Below are 21,797 nucleotides of genomic sequence, written 5' to 3'. Positions count from 1 at the left end.
TTCAGTTTAAGACAAATACAGCCAAGTCTCAATTATCCACATAATGGGAGATAAGGATGGCCTTTAGAATCTGTAAACCATGGTAAGCCCAAATCTGATTTTAGCCATTGTTGCCAACTCTGTGCCAATGAAGAGCACAACTAGCTTGAATCAGCTGAAATGCAGCTCTGTTCCAAGACCTCATTCTCTAAGATAGGAAAAGATGATACAGTATACAGCCATCGTCCAGCAGAGAGGCAAAATAACATTCTTTAAGAAACTCTATGCACTAACCAGGCACGGTGGTGCGTGCCTATAGTTCTTGCTGCTTGGGAGGCTGAGATGGAAAGATCTCTTGAGCCCAGTAGTTCAAGTTCAGCCTGGGAGGCATATTGAGACCCTCATCTCTAAAAAAGAAAAAAGACAGACACGGTGGTTCATGCCTGTAATCCCAGCACTTTGAGAGGCTGAAGCGGGAGGATCACTTGAGCCCGGGAGTTTGAGACCAGCCTGAGCAACATGGCAAAACCCCATCTCTACAAACAAATACAAAAATTAGCCAGGTATGGTAGTGTGTGCATGTAGTCCCAGCTACTTGGGAGGCCAAGGTAGGAGGATCACTTTGGGCTCAGGAGGTGGAGGCTGCAGTGAGCTACAATTATGTCACTATACTCCAACCTGGGTAACAGAGTAAGCCCCTGTCTCAAAAAGAACACAAAGAAAAAAGAAAAAAGAAAGGAAAAGAAACTCATTGCACTATAGCAGGAGTTTTTATCATTCACTTCAGTCTGAGAGTTGGGACCACAGTACCTACAGAGTACCTAGCTAATTTTTACTTTGATTTTGCTATACAAAAATAGTTGGTAACTGACCAGAATCAACTTCATGCTTTAATAGAACTATTGGTTAAATTGTTGTACTATATCTAGTTTAAATTTTGTCTCCCTAAAAAAAGAGACATGAGGCCAGAAAGAAAAAAAAGATAAATGAACTATATTCCAACCACACTGTGGTGAATATTTGAGAATTGGCTGGAATAAGCTTGGTGGTTTGGATGGGAGGGTGAGGAGTGGGAGGCAGGGATTATAATGGTTTATTGACAGCTAGATTTGAGAAGACCTCTTTAGAAGGTAAAATAATGCACAGCTACATGTAAGAATTTTTGAAATTATTTATTTTGAATATACACATAGGAACACGTTTTAATTACTGCCCCTGAGGGTTAAAGAAAATGTTAGGTCTTTATTACAAGGAAGACTTGTTTTTCCTTGCAAAAGTGCCTAAAAACATATCTTCCTATGTGGAAATGTTTGTTGCTTTGCTTTTTAAAAACTATGATGTTTCACCTAAATTTTTATTTGCATTGTCTTTAAACTAGAATAAAATATACTCAATATAAAATGGCACTGGATTTTCTTTGATGCAAAAATCACATGTCAAAGATATCTGCCAAGTTGCTTTGTGACAAAGAAAAGGCTCAAATAAAAATGGCAGCTGTAGTTTTTAAAATGTAAATTTCAGCAGGAAGCATTTTACTTGTTCTGTATTTTTTAGCTGAAAAGGGCAAGTGATTAGATGATTACCTAGTGGTGTTGATAAGCTTGCCACAGTGATTCTGGCCTAAAGGGAACACAGTCCCTTAACTGAGCTATGCTATTTTTACTGCCATCAATTCTCCCACTTGGAATGACATTTTTTTAACTTTCAGTCTCACTCCCAGGAGCCTGAGTCCAACCCCATCCAGCCCAGGCAGTCCTTGTAGTCCTCTCTTGGCTTTTCACTTTTGGAGGTAAGCATGCTCCAGGGCCTGCCCAGGGCTGCTTTTTCTTTCTGTTGCCCCATTTCCCACCACCAGCATTTGATTATTTCAGACTCTGCAATCTGCAGTAAACCATTTCTTCTTAATTGTTGCCCTAGCATTAACATACAGGATGAGGAAACTGGTTGAATTGTTTACTTGGTGACTTACTTGATCACTCCATTTAGTGTATTTACTAAGATTTCACTTGATGTCTCTTGAGTCATTGTTCAAGGTCTGCGTATATATGACAGTTTTTCATTTTGCTTTCTTAGGAAATGATCTGCACTGGATTCTGTATGTTTTGATCAATATAAAGATACAATTTATTAGTTTCTTGAAAACATTTCCCAATTCATGTGAGTGTATTATATTACCTGTTGCTTCAAAGTATTCTATACACTGTTATTTACAGAATAATTTATTTAAATTGTCTAAAGGGTTAATATTTTTAAAATCTTTTTTAGAACTCACAGTTATATACTCCTACCCCCTCACTCATAGGCTGATTATATTCATTCTTCTCTGTGTGTTAGAGAAATATCCCCGAGGAACTCTTACATTTTAGCATAGTTTGTTATGAGACTACATGATAGAAAATACTGCTACCATTGTATCTGTAGTATGTATCTAATAGACTTCTCATAAATTCACTGTTTATGGATCTAGTGAATCGCCCCGTATCTCATTGGAAGACACACATAAAGCACCCAGCATCCCTTTCCCCTTTTTAAAATCCTATGGAAGAAAGTAAAATCAAATTCTCCATTGATGCAAAGGACAACTTAAATTTTTTAATGAATACTTTTTGTTTCATACATGCAAATAAATGATGAAATTGCCACTTAGGGACAGTTCCTTAAAAATACTAACTTACAAGCTTTAGATGATATCAGTGGGACAATTTGAAAAAATTGTTTCTTTCATATTTCTAAAGTAAGGCTGAACTGAAATCTGCAAAGAATAATTGACTACGGAAACAAATTGATGACTTGGAACTTTAGTTCTACTCTTCTGCCGATGGGATTATATTTATTATTATAAAAGTGACTTTAAACATAAAAGTTCTGTGTAATAGTTTTTATAAAGCATCCTCTGAATTTAATAGATCCTAAAACATAAGAGTAGTTTTATTTTTTTGTTTTTTTCTATCTGGAGAATTCCTTTGCTCTTCTAATTTATCCAACTGCAAGAAATTGAACTCTGTTCTCAATTTTTTTCTTCAGCTAAATATGTTTTCATTACATACAGCACTCGTATTTCCTTTTCTTTATCCTTCCTAAAGACAATAGGCTATTCAATATGAAGATGCCATCACTAGTAGAAAAGAAAAGAGAATTAAATTCAATGCTAAGATAGTGCAGAGGAAGATGAGATTCTGAGGAGTGTTTGGGGGGAAAAGTTTTAGGGAACTGGTTACGTTTGAGCTGCACCTTGAAAAATCTTGGAGTGAGGAGGGATTGGTGGTGAGGGTGGAGGAGATAAAGGATAAAAGCAGATACAGAAAAAAAAATCTAGATTGTAAGAAAGCATAGCACACAGTAGAAATAATGTATGCCACTAAGACACAGGGTATGTGAAATAGAAAAGTTTGGAACTGTATAGAGATTGATATAAACTTGAAAATCGATTTGGGATCATGCTATGTAAGGCCTTAAATACTAACATGAAAAAGTTTGAGTATCATTTTGTAAGTGTTCAGGAGTCACATGATGTTTTGAATACGGAAATGACCAATCTTGCCAATGTTAAGTTTAGATTGTATTTTAGGCAGAAACGCCAATGAGGATGCTAGTACAACGTATCATGAGTAACCAGGTCCGGGATTAGGACAATTGCAATAAACTAAATTAAAATTTGCAAAGTTGTTTATAGTTGGCCAACTGGTTTCATATATGTGATTTCATTCCATTTAATCCACCCAATACTACGTGAGATAGGAAGGAATATTGCCTTTGTTTACAGATAAAAATGCTAACACTCATAGAGATTAAATAGCTTAACTAGCCTAGGACTCAAAATGAAGTCTCAAGTCTTTCCACTGTGACTTACTTTAGACATACACATGTTGCTCTGAGATCATTTATACCGAGTTTTAATTATCTGGTTTAGGTAGACCTTGTGACCTTCTTTAGTCATTTTTATTTCCCCAGTGCCTCACTCTATGTATGGAATGTATTAAGTGTTTGAAAAATGTTTATTAAAGAATGAATAAATGGGTGAATAAGAAATAGAAGATGTCTTGGTTACGGTGCTGCTAATATACCAACCACCAAATAAACAGATTCAGTGGCTCAAATACAATGGAATTGCATTTTTCACTCATAGATGAAGGGCTTGGGGGAGAATCTGCTCCATAGAGTCATTAAGGAATCCAGGGGGATCTTTAACCCATGGCCTTCAAGGATGCCTTGGGCATCAGCATTTAGCTCAGGCGTCCCCAGACTTTTTACACAGGGGGCCAGTTCACTGTCCCTCAGACCGCTGGAGGGCCGCCACATACTGTGCTCCTCTCACTGACCACCAATGAAAGAGGTGCCCCTTCCTGAAGTGCGGTGGGGGGCCGGATAAATGGCCTCAGAGGGCCGCATGTGGCCTGCGGGCCATAGTTTGGGGAGTCCTGATTTAGCTGGTGGAAAGGGAAAGAGCATGGAGGTTTGTGCACTGACAGACCTGAAGGTGGCACACATCACTTCCATTCACATTTTATGACCTAGAATGTAGTATTCTGACTGCATCTAACAACAGGGAAGCCTGGGAAGTACGGCTTGCTGGTGTCCAGGAAAAGGGGGACGTAAGTTTTGTTAAATAGTTAGCAATCTTTGTTGTAGAAGTTGAAGAAATAAAGGTGCCCCGTAGCAGTGGTTCAGCAAATAATTTTCAATGAGTAACTTACACCGGGATTTCTGGCATTAATGACTTGAACCCCAGTAAACAGAGTTGGGGAGGGAGGAAAATGGTGTAATGATGAGTCTGGTCATAAACACAGTGAGAAAGTTCTAGGTAGAGATATCTAGTTGGCAGCTTCGAATTGGGTATCTCTGATAGTGTGCCCCAAAATGATGGTCTAATATTATAAATTGTAAGACTCCAAATATGTCCATGCTATTACCACAAAAAAAGCATTTGTTGTATCCCTGCACAGATTTTTTTCCCTCACTTTGATTGTGATGGGTCAGATTTGTTCTTTATTCCTTTTTCATGAGTGGGGCTTGAAGGTCTAGGAGAGAGTGGTGGTGGCATCACAATGTCTATGCCCTTTTGAGGTGCTGACACATAGAGTTTCTAAATATGGCAATGGGAGATTCTATTCTTTTCATAGTAAAGCCTGGAGGCAGGCTGTGCAGAGACATGAGTCAGCTCTCCATCTCCAGCTGAACTCAAAGGGCTTCTCCAGGCCAGGCTTCCTGAAGGTTGGCCAGAAATAAGAGACCTGCAACTTCCAGGACAGCTCAGTTGCTAAGTAGGATTTACATTTTGTTTGGTATGTCTGCGTTATAAGACCCTGCACTGCCGTATGGAGGTTATGGTAAGTCAAATTTGGGCTCAATATGAAAGAAAGAATTTTCTAAGGAAGGTTTCTGAACTTTTAATGGGCTGCCTCATCAAACCATCACTTTCAGGCAGGCCAGGCACCCACTGAACTGGAAAGATGCAGAATGTATTCATGCAATGAGCAGAGGATTAGACCACATCATTCTCAAAGGCCTTTCCATCTTGAAAATGTCACACTCCTTTAAAAAAAAAATCGTCCAGCAGGGCTGGAGAAATAGGTCAAATACACACTTTGTTGACAACTAAATATATGTATATGGCCCCAAATGTCAGTTTATCAGTTACCAGTGTGACAGAGAACATCTTCAAGACTTTAAGTGAAATTTATGTACAAATTTTCCTTTCTTCCTTCTGGGGCAATCATAACCACTCAAAATTTCCCATGACCCCCAGTACTTAATAAATTGGCTACTACTTAGGAGTTGTTTGTGTAATGATGACATCACCACCTTCTGAGTAACATAGATGTGACCTGTACCAGCTCCTATTCTGGACTGTGATTAGATAGCAACATTCCAGAAGAAGCTACATGCTCAGTGTCTTTTCTGGCACGTAGCATGCCTCGCCATCAGTAGGGACCCAGTAAGCAGCTGGAGACTGGGCCACCATGACTCAGTGGCCAAGTTTCTATTACGCCCTAGTGATGTTCTTTTGTATTTCTGTTTCATCTCCCAGCATCTTCCTGGTAACCACTCAGGTACCTGCTGACTGCGTGTCCTGTGTTGTATTTTACTTCTCCCATCCTTTTCTTCGCATCTCCATTTGGTTTCTGGAGTCTCAAAGTGATAAACACACAGTCAGCTATGCCAGAGTTGGCAGTAGAGAAGGTATGCTGTTTCTTCTCCTTCCGTCTCCCAAATCTCTCTCTCCCTGTTTCAGCTGTGACTGAAAACACACATGCCACGTTGCTGGTAGGATATAGTACTACTTCCAGAGAATAATGTTATCACTGTGCTATAAACTCCACGAGGACAACCATTTTTGTCTACTTTTTTTATACATGTTATCCACAAAACCTAAAATAGTTCCTGACATACATAGGAGAGGCTCCATAAATATGTATTGATTTAATGAATGAATGTGTTACTCCCTGAGACTCAAGCATGTTCCGATGTTTTTACCTGTGCTTAAACATGAGATACAGCTATATAGTAGGTACCTTTTGAGATTGGTGCTGACACTTTGAGGAAGAGGGCTTGTATTTTGATTATTCTTTAAATAGCAAGTTATTAGTCATCAAAATATAAAAACTAGCTAGGTATCAATTTTAAGTACAGTAAGGTTCGAGGACAAAGTAGAAAGTCATTGTTAATGAAAGTTAAACCCCAGAGTAGATTTATAGATATGCCTGGCTATGGTGAGGGACAGAGAAAATGATACAAAAGTCATGGCAGATCACACACTGAAGAGGGTCAGTCACTCTAAGGAAGAGTAGTAGAATATAAGCTCTGGAGAGCAAGGCCTGTCTATCTTATATACTGCCATTTCCCTAGCACATGTAGCATAATGTGATAATAACTAGGTACTAATCAGATAATAATAATTATTATTATTGAGACGAAGTTTCACTCTTGTTGCCCAGACTGTAGTGCAGTGGCAAGATCTCGGCTCACTGCAACCTCTGCCTCCCAGGTTCAGGGGATTCTCCTGCCTCAGCCTCCTGAATAGCTGGGATTACAGGCATGTGCCACCACAGCTGGCTAATTTTGTATTATTAGCAAAGACGGGGTTTATCCATGTTGGTCAGGCTGGTCTTGAGCTCCCGACCTCAGGTGATCCGCCCACCTCAAGCCTCTCAAAGTGCTGGGATTACAGGCATGAGCCACCGTGCCTGGCTGCAAATAAATTATTTAGTTGTTGTCATTAAATGTGCTTTGAAGCAATAAGAGAATTCTGAATTGGGGGCTGCTTTTAAACACCTGAAGCCCTTCATTGAGTCTGTGTTCCTTTGTGACCACATTCTGTCTGTGGCTGGGTCACTGCTGCACCTTTTAGGGTTGCCGTCCTCCATATCCACACAGACCCTACCTGGCTAATTCATTCATTCATGTTACCTGACTGGCCCTGGAGACACTTGGGTTTGAGACTCTGACAGACTAGAAGTCATGGTGCCTGAGTTTTGGTCACTGCCTTCACCACATACAAGCATTGTGACCTTGGGCAAGTGATAAGCTTCTTGATTATGAACATGGTACCAGCCCTGTGGGTGTGGGGCTGGGCAGAGATGAGGAAGGTTGGCAGTGTCAGCTGTCACTGGGGTGGTGTGGACAAGCCACTTAGCACTGCCCTCCACCCCACTCTTCTTGGACCCTCATTGTCTTTATCTATGAATCCCCTACCTCACTGGCAATGTAAGAATAGTAGCTTATGGGTTTGTAGTGCAATAACTTTGTGTGAGCAAGAATGGGAGCATACAGTGGTCCTAGGAGTGATGGGCAGGAAAAATAGACAACACCTTATCAGGGAGGGCATCCAGCATAGGTGGCACCTAGTCCCATTTTGCCAAGAGCTGGCCCATTTGTCCTTTTGCTGCTTGGAAAGGTTACTGAGTATCCATGGCTGCCTGAATCCCCCTCACTTCACTTGTTGCCATGGTGAGGGGCAGACATCATAGGCATTTACCAAACACATGGCAATATGTCGTGATTTAGTGTTTCCTTTTCACAGGGAACCTGTAAGACTGGGAAAGTCACCTGACTGCTAAACCCTTTTAGTTTCATTTGATTTTTAGGATGAGAGGGCCCATTTGTCTTTTTTATTCTCTCTCTTATTCCCCCTTTCACTTTGTGGAGAACATTGCAAAAATCTGAAGATGCTCATACCAGATGGTAATTTCGTTATACTCTACAGACACCAGTTCCTGTGCTTTTGTGAATGTTTAATGGTTTAATGAATTCCCGGAATTTTACTTCTGAATTGTCATGTAGGATCGAATCTGCGTCGTGCAGGCACTCTTAGGAATGGCTCAGCTAAGCAGACATGAGCTTGATTAGGAACGTGGTGCCAGCCCTGTGGGTGTGGGGCTGGGCAGATAGGAAGAAGGTTGGCAGTCTCAGCTGCCACGGGGGTGGTGTGGACAGGCCGCTTAGCACTGCCCTCCACCCCACTCTTGCTGGTTTCTGCCAGTGCCACCACCTGGAGACTTCTCTTGCTTTGTAAGAAAGATGATGTGTGTGTGGTGCTCCAGAGGAGGAGAGGATGGGGTAGGAGACTTCGCGTGGGTAGGAGTGACGGCGAAGGGCAAGCATAATAAACTTACTGCAGAAAGGTTGTTTCCTTTGGCTTTTCTGAAATACCGTGTTTTTGAACGGATATTATAAGCTCATTTGCTATAAAGTCGCAGAACCTAGGGGTTGAAGTCCTGTGAGGTCAGACGGCAAGCAGAGCTTTCAAGTCCAAGGGGTCCTGGCACAGCTGCGTCCTGGCAGCACCTTCACTCTCCATGCATAGACACCTACATGCTCCAGGACCACACAGCCATTCCAGGGCCGTGTTTGTCATGGTGATTTGTGTTTTTTTCACTATGCACTCACCTTTTCATTTTAACTTTTCTGTTTTGTCTACTGACTTGGGTTAAAGGCCCAAATTACTAAGCTAGGTACTTGCACGTGCAGCGGCTTAGTTCCCAACATTGATGGGGAGCTTGCTACATGCTTGGCACTGTTCTTAGTGCTGTTCCTATGTTAATTCACACAGTTTTCACCCTGCGGCTGGGAAGCAGGTACTATCTTCATTTTACAGATGTGAAAACTGAGACACACAGACAGACTTCTCCGTGGAGCCCACATCTCTCTGTTTGCCCAGAATGCGGATTGAGATATGCCCTTTTATTCCAGTGTGATTATCAAAAGCACCCCCATTTCACTTTCAAAACCTCCAAGTTTGACCAACATATTATGCCCTTTTCCCAAAGTCTAGAAAGTGACCTGATCTGGTTCAAGCTCAAGCATCTGGCCGTAGAACCTGTGCCCCTATTCTGTGGCGTAAAGCCACACCGTCTGTGTTTTTCTTCAGGACTTCGGTTTGTGGTCATTTGCATTTCTGTTTACCGGGAGGTGCATTTGTCACAGTGTCTGGAGCTCTCTTGCCTGGTTCCCTAGATGTTTTCAGTCCTCTGTTGAGAATGCACTCACGGGTGTGAGGAGCATGCTTTGACCTGTGGAGCCTGATAATTACTTTACAATTTTTTTTATTTTAGACAGCAAAGAGGGTTAAATTGGATTTGCTTTGGAAATCAGGCCGTGGGCACCAGCAACTCCAGTCTGAACAGCCTGTGCCTTGTTCCCTCAGCCCAGTCCAGCCTGCTACTGCCTTAGGGGTGACAGTGTTCTCACCATTGCTGTGCCATTCAGAGGGCTCTGGGAGCCCTTTTAAGAGACCAACCTCTTCAGGCCTGAGTAAGGATCCCCCACCCCATTAGCAAGCAGCCTGGACAATTTATTGATCCCATCCACTCTTACACATGTCTTTGGACCTTGTAGCTCAAGGTGATTCATTACTGTGTAGTCTTTTCTGGGCCACAATATTGTGACTACTTTACTTAAGCAATTTTTGAAATTTTGGTTTTCAAATATATTAAAATTATTCTATGGAGGCTTATCTTTCTCAGTTGATCTTCTTGGGGTGAATAAAAATTTACTTTGCTCTGTGTGTGTGTACGTGTTCATGTGTGTGTTGGGGGAAAGTTATGTCCTAGGTTCCATTTTGTTACTGCATTTCTTTGTGACAAGAGAAAAAGACATTTCACATCATTTTAAAAAACCTATTTCCAACATTTAAGATGTGGATATAACCATTAGCACCCCCTCTGTTGATATGAGAATGAAGTTGTGATATTCTTTGAAAGCATAAGATGGTTATGATAATGTGAAACTCAGAGATGCCTCAGTAAAAGGAGTAATACAAATGCAAAAACTTAAATGTCAAGTTTCTCCAGCAGTAACATAGATAATAATGCATCCTGGAGGTGGTGTAAGAATTAATTAGGTAATGTATGTGAAATGTTCCAAGAAGAGTGTTCTGTTTTGTTATTATTAGTGTCATATTGTTCTTGCAACCCAGCATTCAAAATGAACTACAAAACCCGACCTTTGTATCAAGGATGTTGCATATTCTAATTGAAATGATGGTGGATGAGGTGTTATGAAACTGGGAGAGCTGTACTAATGGTCCTGGGTGAAAAGGAGATGAGCTAAATTTCATGGATTCTTGGGCTTTTCGATGCATTTCTCTGACAATTTCCTCAGCTGAATCATTACTGGCTCTGGTTAGTAAAACATTATGGAGATATCCCACATTGAGAAGAACACTTATTTTCTTGCGGGTGTATTTTTCTCTCCTCTTTATATAAAATACAAATTTGGCTCAACTTTTATCAAGCTCTGAGTCGAAAGTCATCTGTAATTCTTCCATTTTGAAAATCTTTGCGGCGTGCACATGTGTGGATTTGGGGGCATGTGTGCATCATCCACCAGGAAGTCCTGTTGATTCTGCCTTTGTAATATGCAATGCTGACCGCCTCTCCTATCCCACGTGAGTTTGAGCCACTACCATTTATCCCTAGTTTCGTGTAGTAACCCAGCATGTCCTCCTGCTTTAGTTCAGCCTTTGCCCTTCTGCATTCAGTCTCCATCCAGCTCTCAGAGCGGTCCTTGCGGAGTGTGAGCTGTTCCTGCTCAGAACCTTCCCGTGGCTGCCCACTGTCTTCCACGATCCTGCTTCCTGCTGCGTCTCACTCATTCTCTCTGGTCTCATCGGACTCTGCCTTTTCTTGACCACTCGAAGCATGTTCCTGTGTCAGGGCCGATTATTCCCTGTTTCTAAAATAGTCTGTACTTTCCCCTGCAAATTTCTTTTTTAAATCCCAAACCTATTTTTAAAAAGTTGAAAAAATTGTATGACCGTGTTCATCTTGATTCACCACTTCATACCTACCACGTTTGCTTTCTCTCCTTCCTTCTCTCTTAGTCCCTAGATGTATTTAAAATTTTTTTCCCGCTAGACCATTTGAGAATAATTCAGAGACTTATCCCCTAAATACTTAAGCATATGTCTCCTAAGAATAAGTACATTTTCCTGTATAACTACATTATTATGATAGCCTTGAAATTGAATATTATTATATGGGCTGTGTCAGCTTTCTCCTGTTGTTTCAAAAAATGTGTCTGTAAAAGTTTTTTTTTAATTCAGTATTCAGTTAAAGATCATATGTTCCATTAAGTTATCATATCTATTTCTTTAGTTCTTTTTAATTTAGAAAATGATGGTGTCTTTCTTCATCCTTTAGTACTAGACAACTTTTCTGTTGAACGTCCCACAATTTCAATTTGTCTGATGGTTTTGTTATCTTTAGATTTAGGTTAAACATATTTGGCAGGTGATGATGTCCTTATAGCATCACATCAGGAAGTCTAAAAGCTGGTGTATGCCAAATTTTTCCTTTATGGTGATTATGCCTTGACCTTATTAAGTAATCTCTGAGGTAAAATTTTTAGTCCATTTGAAAATACTCTTCCCAACAAGATTTCACCCAGTGGTTTTTGCATTCATTGATGAACTTGCTTGAATCATTTATTACATTACTGTTTGTCACAGTTTTTTATTTCTACTATTAATTGGTGTTCTTCAGTTGAAGAATTTTCCCTTCTTTCTCTCCCCGCATTTTTAGGAATATTGACTCATATATTTTTCTATAGAATAAAATGGAAGACAAATACATATTGGTGTATAATAATCTATAACTATCATTTCTTTTCTGTGGGTCAAGTTGTCCTAAAATTCTTCAGTGGGAAGCAGAAGCATTTGAAGCTGGCTCCTCTCTCCTTTTAACGTGATGCTCTTAATCTCTGAGCACCTCCTTACTTTCTGGCACAAGATGTTCTAACTATTCAGAACAGCTGAAGGAACACTCAAATGATACCTGGATGGTACTCTCCTTCACTTCCCTAGTGTCTGTACTAAATGTGACTGTATCAGAGGCTTTTCCTCGCCACTCTATGAGAGCACCACCATCACCTTTTAGATTGCTTCATGATGTTTCTTATAGTGAATATCTCACCTGACCTGTTATATAATAACGTTTATTTGTTTGTTTGTTATTTATCTTACCCAGCTAGCATGAAACCAACAAATTACCAAGGATTTGCCTCTTTTGGTTATCATTGAGTCCCTAGTATCTGGCATATAATATGTCCTCAACAAATACTTGTTACAGAAATGAATGAATGAATGCATTTATCCTCACTCTGAAGCTACATCAAGCTCTTCTAGCTGAGCTGCCACTGCTTTTCTGTTTCATGATGCTGAGATGAATCGGGCTGACTGCAAGGGGTTTATAGATGTTTGTCCAGAGTTCATTGCAGTTTTGCTTCTAGTAGCTTTTCTGCCTTCTGGTTCTGGTAGTGTTCGGAAGTATTACTAACAATGCATTACAGATGTCACTCACTGCAAGGGACTTGTCATGGACAGTGGAAACATTTTATGATGCATTTCCTTCTCCAGCTTCTCTGAACAGGAGGTTTGGCTATTTTAGAAATAAAAAAGGAAACACTTGACTATGTTAGAATTTTTTTTTGCCATGAAATCTAATGCTGGCAACTAAAAATTGAGTGGGGTAAGGGTTTTATGTTCTAATGGAAAAAAATAACTATTTGTTCTGTACATAATACCTTGAAAGCTTTCATGGAATTTGCAAAGTGTAAGAGTTGCTTCTCATCTTCAAAGAATTTCTATTCTGGCTGAGATGGTAAGAATTAAGAGTGTGGGGTAAGAATTGTTCATTAGCACTTAATATAGCTGATGCATGTCATGAGCTGAATGGTGGCCCCAAAGATATCAGGTTCTAACCTCTGAAACCTATAAACATTACCTTACTTAGGAAAAAAACCAGTCTTTGCAGATGTGATTAATTTAAGGATTTTGAGATGAGGGATTATCCTGGATTATCCCAATGGTCCCTAAATTCAATCACAAGTGTCCTTGCAAGAGAGGCTGAGGGAGATTTGGCCCACGGAGAAGCCAGAAGAGGCAAGGAGCAGATTCTCCCCAAGAGCCTCACAGGGAGCTGGCCTGTTGACACCTTGATTTTGGCACATTGACACTGATTTCGGAATTCTGGCCTCCAGGCTGGAAGGATATGTCTCTATTGTTTTAAGTCACCAAGTTTGTTATTGTTTGTTACAGCCGCTGCAGGAAACAAATGCAGTGGTAAACTGTACATGCTCCTGTTTTTTCCTGGGACCCCGAAATGACTGAGGGCAGTGTGGTGGGCACTTTTGCAGTCATGTTACAGAAGGAAGAGCCAAGGGATAAGGGAGCGCAGTGACAGTGACTTGAACCAGCTTTTCCAACTCTTAGCCCAGTGCCCCTTTCACTGCGGCCCCTGCCTCCTCCTAGTGACTAGAAACAGCACTGATGAGTGCTCATCACGACAGTTTAAAAAAGCCCACGGTGGCAGGAGAGATCAACGACAAATGTGTGTGAGGTAGAAACACAAGGGCATCCTTAAAAGAGAAAAATATTGAGAGAGTCAGGAGATGAGCAGTCCTGCTTTCTACAGTCCAGGGACATATTCCCTGCTTAAATGCTCTTTAGGCTGGACACAGTGGCTCATGCCTGTAATCCCAGCACTTTGGGAGGCCAAGGCAGGCAGATCTCCTGAGGTCACAACTCAGATACGAGCCTAACCAACATAGTGAATCCCTGTGTCTACTAAAAAATACAAAAATTAGCTGGGCATGGTGGTGCATACCTATAATTCCAGCTACTCAGGAGGCTGAGGCACGAAATTGCTTGAAACTAGGAGGCAGACAATGTTGCAGTGAGCTGAGATCATACCACTGCCCGCCAGCCTGGGTGACAGAGTGAGACTCTGTCTAGAAAAAGATGCTGTTTGAGGCCGGGCGCGGTGGCTCAAGCCTGTAATCCCAGCACTTTGGGAGGCCGAGGCGGGTGGATCACGAGGTCAAGAGATCGAGACCATCCTGGTCAACATGGTGAAACCCCGTCTCTACTAAAAATACAAAAAATTAGCTGGGCATGGTGGCATGTGCCTGTAATCCCAGCTACTCAGGAGGCTGAGGCAGGAGAATTGCCTGAACCCAGGAAACGGAGGTTGCGGTGAGCCGAGATCGCGCCATTGCACTCCAGCCTGGATAGCAAGAGTGAAACTCCATCTCCAAAAAAAAAAGATGCTGTTTAACCTTCCAGGTGTTAGATGCCTCTGAGCATTGGTCCATGTGTTTGTCTGTGCATGGAGAAGAGAATCCCTTGCCATCTAGTTGACAGCACATTTTAGCTTTACCTCATGGCATCGTTGCCTCTGCTGTTGCCATGTGCATGTGAGTAACACCAACATGAAACTCCAAGAAAAAGCTGTGGGATGAACCACATGGATCCAGGCCTCCGAGGCACTACCCCTTTCTGGAAGGCACTCATTCAGGCTCACTCCTTCTTCCTGGCAGCCGTCAGAGCTCTCCTGCTGCAGGCCCTGCTGTGAACTGCTCCCGGCCTCTTGATCTGCACTGCCGCCACCTCTGCATATATGATGGGGCCTTCCTGTTCTCTAGTTTACTAAACAGTCCTTTTGCTTCTGTGAGCCAAGCACAATACTGGGGAGATGAAGATAAAAGGGATTCCATCCCTCCTCTCAGGGAGCTCTCGGACTCAAATGGAAAACAGAAGGGAAAAGCTTGACTGAAGATAGCACAAGCATGGAGACAGTAATCTCATGCTCTCCCTCTGCCCACAAGTTTGGAGAAAAGAACAATGTGTTTAATGCACAGGTCTTTGCAGTCTCATCCAGGAACCAGGAGATGGAAGGGATTCCATAGGCTGTGGCATTCAGGAGGGAAATCTGGATAATTAGCTTCCCCCCAGTGTTGATCTAGAGATTTTGGTGTGATGATTATAATGTGTTATAATTCTTTACCCATTACCTTTATGAAACTTGTAAACTACCTGGGAGCCTTGATCATGCGGACTTCCTATTTAGCTCAGTTTGGGATTAAATCGATTATGGATAACTAAGTACCCTTTTTAACACTTTCAGTAGCCACTGACCCCATCCTCAACTTCTTTGCATCTATAGTTTTCTATTGATGATGATTGGAAATATAAAAAGAGCTAAATTGTATAGGCATCACATAGAGAGCAGCAGGCCAAGAGCTTTAAACCAAGCTGCAGATCTCTGTGGCACAGGGGTGTGGGATCAACCTCAGGGCCGATATAGATGGTCTCACCTTCATCAATATGGAGATGCTTTCTATTATTATACATTTTTTAGAATTCCCCACATAATCTTTGGATTGAGAAAGTAGAAGAAGCTAAAAATGACTGCAACTTCAGAGCATTGAATTTTTTAATTGTATTGATCACAACAGTGGTTATACACATTTGGGGGAAAAAAAAAACTACTGTCCCTATATATGACTTTGTTTATTCTCTCTATTGTCAGTGTTTAGACGCACAAATCTCTCATAATAGCTTCTCAGGCGTGAGTCGCTGTTCCTCACCTTGATGTCCGTATCAAGTTCTGCTCTTGGATTTACCTGGGCTGTTGTTTCCAAAAGGAAAAACAGATTATACATGACCACAGTTATAGAAATAAATAAAATGTCATTTGATGCTGTATCTTTTTTGTTTGTTTGTTTGTTTGTTTGTTTGTTTGTTTGTTTTTGAGACAGTCTTGCTCTGTCGCTCAGGCTGGAGTGCCATGGCACGATCTCGGCTCACTGCAACCTCCACCTCCCGGGTTTAAGCAATTCTCCTGCATCAGCCTCCCATGTTTCTGGGGCTACAAGGCACCTGCCACCATGCCTGGCTAATTTTTTGTATTTTCAGTAGAGACAAGGTTTTACCATGTAGGCCAGGATGGTCTTGATCTCCTTACCTCGTGATCCACCCACCTTGGTCTCCCAAAGTGCTGGGATTACAAGTGTGAGCCACCACTTCTGGCCCTGATGCTGTATTCTTTTGTGAAAATCAGAATTGAAAGACTTTGGCATAAAATGTATTTTGTTGTTTTGTCAGTTCTATGTATAGGTTTGTGCCTTCCAGTGGCATCTTAGAAAGTACTGGCAACTAAAGAGGATTCAAACTCAGAACCATCATCCTATCTCCAGAGGCATTTTTATTTCTATTCTCTGCTTCTTTGGGGCTTCAAAGTAGATTTTCTTTTTCAGTGTAAAATCAGCTGCTTAAAGTACTGTTGCTGTAAAATCACACACATACATTTTTATATTGCTTGCTTATTTTGAGACACTATTTTTTTTATATGCATAAGTTTGTGAATTTGACTGTCAATGAACATGAGAGAGGATATACTTTGAAATTATTGTGATCATTTTAACATAGAACTAGAATCAGAAGTGATCTTTCTAGTAAAGTAAAATGCATTCCTCTATTCTCCCCTTGACTCTATGAGTTTTACAGTTTTTTAATCACATCCAAGGTTGGGTGAGTTGTAGTAAGGAGAGTAGGGTTTACTAAAGGAATTAAAGACCTAAAATGCCCGTATGCTAATTATTCTGTTTTAAAATCAGTCTTTAGGAAGTCTTCTTAAAACTGTGTAAGTTGTGGCGTATCAGCAAATATAACCCACTTTTGTTAGGTTGCTGTACTAATGCTGTGGGAAAGATACCAAGAAGAAAAGATGTTCCTATTTTAATTTTAAGTAGCAATTTAGTTAAGCTAGACACCTGAAAAAATAAAATGTACTGAGCTATGAATACCGCACAAGTGGTATAATCCGAGGCTATGGGAATTTAAGATCAAGATTTAAAGTGGACTGTGAAGGTTGATTAGGGGCTAAGTACATGGAAAGGAGGAGGGAAGTTCGTTGGGGATGAGCAGACGAATAGGAGTGAAAGGGACGATGGAGACGTGTTGGAGGATGCTGGGTAAGACAGCTTGCCTGAGCACGTACGTAAAGTGAGCTTGAGGACAGAAGGGACTTCTGTGGAAGAGGAACATTGGAAATAGACTATAGTGCCTCACATGCTAGTCTTGAGCTTTCTTTTTTCGGTGTAGGACATGTCTAGAGGTTTTTAACTAGGAAAATGGAATAAACATGGTAGTTTAGTAAGATTTCTGCATGACAGAAAGTTGGTCTCGATAGAGTTGAAGGAAAGTGCAGAAAAAGAATGATAAAGAGCTGAACTAGAAAGGCAGGCTTGAGAAGGGGAAGGCAGAATCGGAGGTGTTGTGAAAGAAGAGTTGACAGAAACCTGCTGAAGGATGGGAGGCTTTTTATGCAGATTGGGAGAATTGCGATATCTCAGAAGCAAGGACAGCAATCAATTTGGAAGGTAACAGTTTCACTTTTAGCTGTGGGTTAGTAATATTGAACCTAAAAATGATGGCACAGCAGCCAAGTAGAAAGATCTAGCGTGCTGTTGGAGATGGACCCCAGGGATAATGTTCAGAACTTCCTCTATAATGTAGATGAAGGTGTAGGAGGTGTCAACAGAGACACCGAGGCCTCTTTAAAATTGCGAGTAGCGGGGCAGATGCTCTGAAAACTCCACCTCACTCCTTGTTCCTGTGGTTGAGGTCTGGACTCAGAAAAAAAAAAAATGGTGATTGGTTTGGGGAAGCATGTTCAGCTGCAATCTGCAATTGAGCTTTATTGAGTTCAGTTAACTAGGGAGTAAGCCTGGTGTTCTGCTTTGGAGAAACACCTGAATAGCCTTAAGGTCCAATTTGGGCTCACCCTCTAGATCTGCTAGAGATGCCCCAGAACAGGCGTCCCCAAACTTTTTACACAGGGGGCCAGTTCACTTTCCCTCAGACCGTTGGAGGGCCGCCACATACTATGCTCCTCTCACTGACCACCAATGAAAGAGGTGCCCCTTCCTGAAGTGCGGCGGGGGGCCGGATAAATGGCCTCAGGGGGCCGCATGCGGCCTGCGGGCCGTAGTTTGGGGACGCCTGCCCTAGAAGCTAGAGAATGATCCTTGGTTGTGGGCACAGGGACATATTTGTTTGTTTTTTCTACTACTAGGATTGGGCTGCTGGAATTGTCATTAATACATCAAACTAGCTGTCAAGAGACCAAATGAGCTTGCTTTTGAGATACTTTTTATACTCCAGATACTGAAATTTCAGGCAATAATTTGTCTACCTTGTAGGTGCTTTAAAGATATTAGAAAATGTCATTGAACTTTGTGAGAAACAATGGTTATTGGAGCTCTTCTAGCCCTGTGGCTTACAGTCATTAAGTGTGTAATTCACATGTATATAGAATACATTTAACTTGGAACCGTCTGCCTATTACGAGTACATACAATTGTTATGCATCTGACCAAATTTTGCAGAACAATTCTGAATAATGTCATCTTTAATTTATCAAGGGAAAATCATTGTCAAGTACCACTATTATAGCAAGTTTCTTTGTAGAAGTCATTTGAGGAAGAATATATGCCTTCCTAACTTCAAGCTACTTGCTGGATGCAAAATTCTGTTTGGATATACAACGTTTCATCAGTTCTGAGTAGCTGGGTTGGGGGAAGTAGATGAAATTTACTGTCTCTTGCAGTGCCTGAGATGTACATGTCTGGCCAGAGATAAGTCCCCCGAGAGTCAAGGATGTTCTGTTGAGTATAGCAAGCTGCAGCCACAATGCTACGTGATGGCAATGCCTCACACTTGTCTGTGTGTTCATCACTTACACCCACCTCCTTTGAAAAGGATTTAAAATGTTTTACAATAAAAAGATACATATGAAATTAGTTAAAAAGGATAAGCAAGAACTCAAACTCTAAGATACTTTTATGTGGCACTTGAGTAAGGTAACCAATCTAATCGAGGTCTAAATTTAACTTAGTTTCCTGATAGTTATAGAAGGGAAAGAAGATTGATCTCACGGACTGAAGAATCCGTGTGTGTGGTTTTGGAGCTCTGTGCCTTGCCCTTGTGGAATTTTATGAGAAATCTTTCAGGAAATGGCTGATTACCTCAGTTCATCAGAAAGGCTGAAAATATATTTTAAATGAGTCCTTTTTAGTATGGTTCAGCAAAGAATGTAAGTTCTGCATTTGATACAAGAATATTGGTTTCAGCAGCAATCTAATTCATCTAGGGCCACTCAGAGATATGTTTACATAGCATGTCTCTCTTTGTCTTTCAGTTATCACTCTTCTCAACTTAATTTTGATCATTTCCAAGTAGTCTTCAGTTTTAGAATAAATGCTCTGGCTGGGCCTAGAAAGTGTAGTTATTCCGGGACAGTCAAGAAGAGAGCCTTCTGCTTTTGATGCTGGTGAAGCACCTGGGGACTGGCAGTAGCAAGTCTCTCCCTCTTACCTGAGGAAGTGAACTGCTGGGATGTTTGCTGATCAGGACATTTTTTTTTCTCATAAAAGAATAAAGACTGTGCTACAGAAAAAATAGTGCTGGACTGAGACTGCAAAACTCTGCACAGTGGAGTATGGGAGAGATCATTTGGGCATAGAAATTTTAAAGTCAAAAGTTTGTAACCCTCTACCTTTTCCATTTACTTCATAATATGGTAAAACGTGTGACTTTGAGGGGCATCACTTATTTTTAAGCCTCCAAGTGGGAGTTTTTGGAAAACATTACCTAGAATAACTGAATAGGTTGATTTGATGAACATAGTTATTTAATAATGATGTTTTTTATCTTTTGGAAATTATCAGCTCTAAATAGAAGTTTTGTTTTGGAAAGACATTGTACTATGCAGTCGATTGTCCATTTCTCTACTTTAGAAGTGGCTAATAATGGATACTTTTTGACCACATACACTCAGAACTTTGTGTTGAGAAAGATTCTGAGGCTCCGCCTGGGACGTAGTGGCTGAAAACTGTATAATCAATCAGCAGTATTTTCTGCGGTGTTGGCAGGATGGGGGCAGGGATGATGTGCACCTGCACCAGGGATTTGCCAATGGAAATCGTGTTCAGAAACTGGCAGGGTTGCACTGAATTTATTTTGTCAGAAATTGGCCAGAAGCTTCAGATGCTTCTAAAAACATCCTTAGTTTGTTGTTCTTGGAGAGCATGGATTCCATAGCCCTATTAACAGATTTGGGTTTTTGAGAGACAATGCGGGCTAGGGCCATGCTTATTTTTGCCCCATTTAAATTTGAGATTTCATTTTTCAAGAGAGACTTGAGACTTTGATTCTGAGGGCTGTAGAATAGTATTGCTTCTAGAGGAGCATTAAAAACTCAGTGTCTCTGCCAAGATCAATTGGCTCAGTAATTGTTAAGTGCTCTCCTATTTGAGGACACTTCTCACACACAAACTCTTACTTGATTCTCATAAAAACCCAATGAGATCATTCTTATTATTTATTTGAACTTTATCCCATGATTTTTTTATTGTGTTTGAGACAGCCATAAAATGATTTGAGGACTCAATTTTGTGGGAATAGATAGACTAAGTAGAGTTATTTGATGATGTTATTCTTATTTCAAACATGAGGAAATCAGGATTTACAGAGAGAGATTAACTTGTTCAGAGACTTAGAAACCAGGAATTAGCAAGGCCAGGATCCAGTCTGCTCCTGTATAATGGCTTTGCACATCTCAGCTTTCTGCAGGTGAGTATTCTTTTTAATTTTTCTTTTTTTTTTTTTTTTTTTTTGAGACGGAGTTTCGCTCTTGTTACCCAGGCTGGAGTGCAATGGCGCGATCTCGGCTCACCGCAACCTCCACCTCCTGGGTTCAGGCAATTCTCCTGCCTCGGCCTCCTGAGTAGCTGGGATTACAGGCACGCGCCACCATGCCCAGCTAATTTTTGGTAATTTTAGTAGAGACGGGGTTTCACCCTGTTGACCAGGTTGGTCTCGATCTCTCGACCTCGTGATCCACCCGCCTCGGCCTCCCAAAGTGCTGGGATTACAGGCTTGAGCCACCGCGCCCGGCTTTTTTCTTTACATCATCGGCCGTATCCCATTCTGAACCACAAGCGTCCTGTGTTTGAGAGTGTGTGCTTTTTTTTTAACTTCTCCATGTTTCCTTACTTCAGGAGACTAAAGTCAGTTCTAATAACAGTTTGGTTAAAGTGTCTCACTTGGCATGGAGGGTCATTTAGAGATGTAATATTGAGTGATCTGAATGCGTCTGGACACCATGACCTTATACCATGGCATAACTAGGAAAATTATATCATAAAAGAGTATTTATTTTTTGTGTATTTCTGAAGCCATCCTGACAATCTATTGGAATCTCCTGTTGGTAGTCAGGGAAAACTATCAGATCCTTAAAAAATGACATCAATAAAAAGCACTTAAAGAGCTGACATTAGAAACAAAACTCATGTTCCCCTTGAGAATGTCATGTTGCAGCCTAAGCCCATACCCTGGGCTGTCTTGGCTTAGTAACAGCATCTTGCTTTGACAGCCTTTTGTTCTCCCTAGCTGATATTTTGGCGGCGGATATCAGCACATCAGTTAATGTGCTTTCCCTCCTGTAGGAACTGATTTGACTACAGTTATGTTAGCTCAT

General features: G+C 41.1%; 1 protein-coding gene across 11 annotated transcripts in view; it reads left to right on the top strand.

Moving 5' to 3' along the window:
* The window catches only part of MAST4 (microtubule associated serine/threonine kinase family member 4), a 573,771-nt gene that overhangs the window by 361,483 nt on the left and 190,491 nt on the right, over window positions 1–21,797 (top strand). Inside the window, exon 2 of one of the 11 annotated variants that reach the window (XM_074385279.1) lies at window positions 1,688–1,768. The exons of the other annotated variants lie outside the window; for them this stretch is intronic. Within the exon in view, the coding sequence (XP_074241380.1) occupies window positions 1,688–1,768 (81 nt within the window). The remainder of the gene's footprint in view (window positions 1–1,687; window positions 1,769–21,797) is intronic. 11 annotated transcript variants of the gene reach the window in all.

Source organism: Saimiri boliviensis, chromosome 1 (genome assembly GCF_048565385.1).
Source record: "Saimiri boliviensis isolate mSaiBol1 chromosome 1, mSaiBol1.pri, whole genome shotgun sequence".
Lineage (NCBI taxonomy): Eukaryota > Metazoa > Chordata > Mammalia > Primates > Cebidae > Saimiri > Saimiri boliviensis.
This window is presented reverse-complemented; position numbering and strand designations above follow the sequence as displayed.